This window comes from Montipora foliosa, chromosome 9 (assembly GCF_036669935.1).
Source record: "Montipora foliosa isolate CH-2021 chromosome 9, ASM3666993v2, whole genome shotgun sequence".
NCBI classification, from domain to species: Eukaryota; Metazoa; Cnidaria; class Anthozoa; order Scleractinia; family Acroporidae; genus Montipora; species Montipora foliosa.
In genome coordinates, this window is record NC_090877.1 from 48,603,322 (window position 1) to 48,609,641 (window position 6,320).

Here is a 6,320-nt window from a genome sequence, read left to right on the forward strand (position 1 = left end):
CACGGTGACCCCCCATTTGTTTTGCCTTTTTGGCAAAAGTAGATAATTACCTTTCTCTGTGTGGCAAGTTTTAAAAAAGTCTGTACATGCGAACATTTTGGGCGTGACCTCCTTAACAGAAGTGGCACAAGTCCTTGAATTACTTGGCACTGAGATTACAGACTGAACTTACACTAAACCCAAGTTGCCATCAATGAGCACAAACAAAAAATTCAGTTTTGTTGCCCAGTGTTTTTCTTCCTTTTTTCCCAAAAGTGAGAATATATTTCAGTTCATAGACCTTTTTGCAGAAAAGGTGACCATTTTGATTTCTATTGTTTTGAAAGAAGTTATATAGGATGCTCAGGGGGCAAATTAGTGATGTATTTGCCCCTTTGGGCATCCCATAATGACTATTTGAAGCAATAGAAATCGAATGGCTGCCATATCTGCAAAAAGGGCTATGGAATGGGGACTTTTTTGCATTCATTTGCCTTCAACACCATTAATTCCTTATGGAGGAAAAGGGGAAGAGGCCTTGTGTGCATAAATGATGACAAAAGCTCAAAAATTCACCACCAAGCCTCATTTGCACAAAATTATTTACATCACCTTGTCCTGCAATACTGTTCACACATGGGTTTTCTTTACAAGTTTGCTGCTTTGAGTTTCAGCAAAAGGTAAAATTTACAAGTCTGATTTTCAAATTCAAGGTTTGGTGGTGAAAACAGCTAGTCAGATGCCATCATGTATAAGGGTTATTACTTTAAGGCTGAGGAATGGTGATGGTGAAAAAAAAGGTATAGAGATGAAAAGCTCTACAGCAACAAAAACCGAAAAAAATCAAACACGCTCTTCAAATAAAACAACGCAATCCTTCCAACAATAACTTTATTAATTGCTGACTGCAGATTCTTTTTACACTTTAAAGCCACGGCTCTTTCTACGCCCACGAGCTTTTTCAAATTTGCGCCCCTTGGAACGAACATAAGGCCTGTTGAAAGAAAGTACCACATAATTTATTATTGTCAAAATAAAAGAAAAAACCTCATGTCACAATACTTTTAGCTTTCACAATTACACCAAGAACAACCTCTCACCACATCCAGGGGGGACAAAAAGAAAGAAAGTTTCTTTTTAAATTGGCTTTGCATTTTCACTGAACAAAGACTGGGCCACCTTTTAAAAACTGTATTGGTACCACGTACACTGTAACATGTTCATTTGAATTTTCTAATACATGTAACTGCATCTTCTCCATAAAGAATCCATGAGATTTGTACATCTGCATTCATTTCTTCATGTTTATAAATAACATCTTGATAGCATGACAAAAATATATATATATATAGATGATACTTACTTAGTCTTGCTGTGTGGAACACCTGGAGCAGGACCAAAGTGTTTGACACTTTCACGAGCACTCCTTGGACCTAAACATTTAACATTAATACAGAACAAGGAAATGACAAAATTAATATACAACTGCTGGTAAACTATCAACCAAAGTAGGGAGATTACATTTTAAAGAAACTGGTAACAAACAGTTCTTATAGCCTTCTAGATTTACACCATGGGAAAATTCTTTAATCTTCATTGTATTTTGTGGACTTCTCGAAGTAATGCCATGAAAGAGAACTAATTTACCGTATTTACCCGTGTATAAGTCGATCCCATGTATAAGTCGACCCCCCATTTTTGGTGGTAAAAAAAGCAATTTCTTAATTTCTTTGCTAAATGTTCATGGGATACTATTCTTGCATTCTTCGATTTCTGGAACTGTGGATTCACAAAAGATTAAGGGCCTCAAGCGCTTAATAGTTTTGTGGTTCAGCGGTTGTTGTATGTGCGGGCATTTTGTCCTTGAATTTTGAAAAAGTTCTCAGAAAATCGAACATGTAAACCTCAAACTAACCTGTTTCGTTGTTCAAGGATAAAGGGCTTTAGAGGATAAGCACAACATCACAGAAGCAGGAGTCAATCTTTGAAAATAACTTCAAAAACGATGCGAAATGTGCAAGGTTTAATTGGTGCTTGACTTATAATTTCTCACATGGCAAACGAAACAAAACTCATAAACCAAACAATACAAAGTTTGCAAAAGCATTTAAATCATCCAGGTTTGTATAAAGAATAAAAAAAACAATCATTACCAACCAGCATTTTCAGGCAACACGAGTGACGATCATGCTTGCACGCAAACACGAGGTATTGTGCCAGGTTACTAAGCCGTTGAAGGATCGCCGCATTCGCGTTTTATTTGAAGAAACAAGAATGTTTTTTAGAGCTTTCCACCTTTGGAAAACGAAAATTTCCAGTGTCTATTTCATATTTGTGCTTGTGAGTATCTTCAACATTTAAAGTAAAACAAATTCTTTTTCATTTCAACTGGAATTGCCCAATTACATTCATTTTGAAGTCTTTCGTCATTCATTTTGAAGTCTTTTGTCCACTGCGTTTGTTATGCCCAAAGACCACATTATGATGTTAATTTTGAATAAATTATTTAGCTGGAACTTGGCTCGAAATCTTTGACCCATGTATAAGTCGAGGGCGATTTTTGGAGCTTCTTTTGAGGCCATAAAAGGTCGACTTATACACGGGTAAATACGGTAAGTCTGATAGCCTGCATCAGAAAACACTCAATTCATCAAGTGCTTTTTGCATTAGAAGACCGTCGTGTTGTCTCATCATTTGCAAGCTTTGCTGCCTTCATCAAATTAATTTCAGATCAAAAGAAATGTATTTCTAGAATGCTGTTGACACTGTCATCAACTGAAGGAAATTGTCAATAGTTGATTATTATTACTAAAAATTTCTTCACAACTTCCTTAAAAGCCCCCTACTTCTGAAAAGTAAACAAGTTCTCAAGACAGCTAAATTAGATAGACAGTTTCTTGATAGAGAAGTTTCCAGTGATCAGCTTATTGACCATGTAAAATGTTATCTGATGGGTAATTTTCATCATTAACTTCAACTGATTTGTGCTGTGCCGTTTCTTGATGTGTTTGTATGATCCCCAGTTACACATCCCACAGTACAGCTGAAGCAGTCTTTACACTGGTACAGGTGTAGCTTGGATGCCTTTCAGAAAAATAATTTGCTGTACTAACCTTGCAGGAAAACAGTATTGTTTCCCTTTGGAGCTCTTAATGCCAGCTGATCAAAAGTGATCACCTCTCCACCAGCTTTTAAAATCCTGGCCCGAGCTCCATCTGTTACACGAAGGGCGCAAATCTGTCAACACAAAGAATTTTATGAACATCTACAATATCACTTCCCCATACCATTAACACTCATGCACAACCCACATCCTTTACTTTGAAGCTCAACATAAAAAAAAAAACAAATATGAAGACACACTATAAAAGGCATGGTGTCTTAGGCACATGCAAATGATTTATCAATAAACTGTGGATGCAACCGAGGCCTGTGATAATTTGTGCAAAACATAGCCCTTTATGCCGCCAATGTGTCTGTAATATGCAAGGCTGCTGCCTAACCGTCGCCTGGGGTGCCTTATTTGCAAGTGCCGGCGACCAACTTGCTTAATAAGAAGCCCAAGCGGGTGCCTTGCTTGATTCATCCTCACTTTCTTGTAACTTAGATCCCAGCTGGAATTAGTTAATTCTGTGCTCTTGAAAAAATTACTGATTCAGGCTACCAACACCCAGAAAGTTTTCTTAGGCATCACCTTAATAAGTCATAAAATGTTATCTGTCCTTCTTCATTTTAACCCCCCATCCCTTTTCTTTGCACTAGAAAACTAATATCAGTCTTTTCTGGCTTCCGTCTCTTTGTTGCTGTTTGTTGATCACCAGCTTGCATAATTAACCCTTTGACATCCAAACTGGCCTTAACCGGCCAGACTTAGTATTTTACTCTGTCTAACACCAGACGATTTTACTCGTCAATGGGGAACCCCTGGGAGTCAATGGGTAATCAGTCGTGCTTGAATGAACTCGAACAAAAAGAGTGTCCATGAGATGGAGTTCATACGTATTGCTACTCCAAGCATATGGATACATACGGTACATGTACTTCTCAAAGGCAATTCGGGGGTTTCAATAAAATTTAAAGTTAGCAGCTGGTTTGAATAAAGTAACCAACTGTTGTCAATATCAAAATGAACCAATTTTTAATCTTAGGTTTGAAAAATCTTTCTTTAATTACTTCAATTTAGAAAAAAAAGTTGCTGACTTCTCTACCTGACGTAGCCGATATTTTTCCTGCAACTCCAAGCATCTTGGGCAAGACACTTTACTCTCACAGTGCCTCTCTCCACCCAGGTGTATAAATGGATCCCGGCAAAATGCTGGGGGTAACCCTGCAATGGACTAGCATCCCATCCAGGGGGGAGTAGAAATACTCCTAGTCGCTTCATGCTACGGAAACCAGAGATAAGCACCGGCCTGGTGGGCCTTCTGGCTCGTAAGCAGAGACTTTACCTTTACCAGGTATCAGGCAAATGTACTGTGCCTACTGAGACATGCAAAATCACTAGACTCTAAATTACAAGATCAATCAATTGCCGCGCCTGTTTGGAGCCCTCTTCATTTAACCTTCTCTAACTCATTAATAATTTATAACTTTAGTCCACCAATCAACAGCTGTATACCAACCACGTCACGTGGATGCTTTTGGATACCCAATAAAAATCCCGGACCTCAAACGCAACAATTTAAAAATAACTACAAATGAGGGTATTTTTTCAATGAATAAATTTTAAGGGGGATGCCCAATGCAGGTTGATACATTCTTTTACCTGGCATTTTGTTGTGGCTCAATGTGCAGTGGTTCATCGATGCCAATAACACTAACAGAAGGCACTTATTTTGGTTATTCAAAGAACGAGTCACTTGATGAAAACTAAACAAACCTTGAGTGCGGGGATTTCATGAATTCTCAGATCATCAGTGATGGCACCGACAACAACACAAATCTTGCCCTCGCCTCTGTTCTTCATCTTTCGTACCTTAAAAATCAGAAGCACAGTTTTCCATGTTTCTTACGACTATGCAACAAGATGATATGCCAGCCAACCACATTGATGAAACATGGATATCCATGAGAAACTTACAACACGAGACAGCGCTAACGGTGGCCTGTTCACACGACTCATACAAAGTCGCCTCAAAACGACTTTGTTAAACTTTGCATCGGTACGACGGGCCAAGAAGCGATAGAGCTAAATTTAAAGAAAAAAAAGCCTTGTTAACATTTTTTGTCTCTTCCAAAGACAATTTCAAAACCATGCACGAATCTGACCTTAACAAGAAGCCTCAAATAAACATTCTTAGAGACTGGCTCTCGCCGCACGTTCTTCTTAACGTGCTTTCTTTTGATGTCTATCCCCTAAAAAGAAAGTACACAACTACAATAAAGGCAAAGATACATGACGAGTACGCAAGAATTGAGTGAACGTCTAAGATGCCAGAGATTGACGAAGATGGTTTCACCAGAGTGCAATTCACAATCGACACCCACCATTTTGAGGAAAAAAGGAAGGATGAAGGCGAACGGTATCTTGGGAAATATAAGAAATGGCCTCGCCTTGGCGGTTACAATTGTTCCTTTGGGTACACTACAAAGGTTTTCAGTCGAGTTGCATGCGTGGAGGTCGTCAAAGAGAAGTCGTGATGCCTTGAACGTATTTTACTCCTTTTTTACTTTTTAGCCGCTGATCTGCTGATCTGTACTTTCAAAAATGAGCACAAGACATGTTGTGTTCAATCTTGTCAACTGTATCATTGGTGTTAGCGTTTTGGCGATGCCGTTCTGCTTTCAAGAGGTAAGTTTAGTCAAGGGGCAACCAAATTTTTAGCCTCGGTGAACTAGTCCAAAAATGTTTTCTTATCTCGATCAACTTGAAATATTTGGTGTAACTAATACAGCATAATTAACGCTGTATCTTTGTATTAGCTGTGGGAATTTCAATGCTTAAAACACAAACGCCTTTTTGTAGCCTATTGTTTTGAATTTGAAATTAAATTGAATATTTGACACTGCACTGGGAGATCGATATCGGCCGGCCGGCGAACAACAACCTATTGAATTGATTACAAACCCCAAACTGCAGAAAACAAGAACGTAATAAAAAGACCTTTTGCTTATCGGGTAATCCAGTATTTTTGTTAACGTTAAGGTAACTATTCTTATTTAAGTAATAATATAATATAACTTTCAATTTTGTAATTCATACGTTTATAACATGATCCATTAAATGGGGTATTTAATATTTTCCCCAATGTATCTTCATCTGGAAAGGAGAATAAACTGAATCCATGCTTGTTACCCTAGGAAATTAAATTTTTAAACTTAGTTTGAGCAGTATGCAGTCT

At 38.1% G+C, this 6,320-nt stretch overlaps 2 protein-coding genes across 3 annotated transcripts in view; one reads left to right on the forward strand and one right to left on the reverse strand.

Moving 5' to 3' along the window:
* Window positions 1-853: 853 nt before the first annotated feature.
* LOC137970603 (large ribosomal subunit protein eL18-like) lies at window positions 854-5,390 on the reverse strand. Its single transcript, XM_068817127.1, has 6 exons — window positions 5,248-5,390; window positions 5,060-5,167; window positions 4,859-4,954; window positions 3,093-3,216; window positions 1,343-1,412; window positions 854-973 (listed from the first exon to the last, which is right to left on the reverse strand). Exons 2-6 carry the CDS (start codon window positions 5,099-5,101, stop codon window positions 898-900), a joined length of 408 nt encoding a protein of 135 aa, XP_068673228.1. The 5' UTR covers window positions 5,102-5,167; window positions 5,248-5,390; the 3' UTR covers window positions 854-897.
* Window positions 5,391-5,565: 175 nt separating this feature from the next.
* LOC137970600 (solute carrier family 38 member 10-like) overlaps window positions 5,566-6,320 on the forward strand; it is a 27,255-nt gene continuing 26,500 nt past the window's right edge. For both annotated transcript variants that reach the window (XM_068817122.1, XM_068817121.1), the window contains exon 1: window positions 5,566-5,770. In XM_068817122.1, the coding sequence (XP_068673223.1) occupies window positions 5,687-5,770 (84 nt within the window). In that variant the 5' untranslated portion in view covers window positions 5,566-5,686. The remainder of the gene's footprint in view (window positions 5,771-6,320) is intronic.

Excerpts from the sequence above, each read along its gene's own strand:
- LOC137970603 (XM_068817127.1), bottom strand. The coding sequence starts at position 5,101 with ATGAGTCGTGTGAACAGGCCACCGTTAGCGCTGTCTCGTGTT. Across the intron at positions 3,217-4,858 it reads ATGAAATCCCCGCACTCAAG|ATTTGCGCCCTTCGTGTAAC; the intron begins GTTTGTTTAGTT and ends TTGTGTTGACAG. Across the intron at positions 1,413-3,092 it reads CAATACTGTTTTCCTGCAAG|GTCCAAGGAGTGCTCGTGAA; the intron begins GTTAGTACAGCA and ends TTAAATGTTTAG.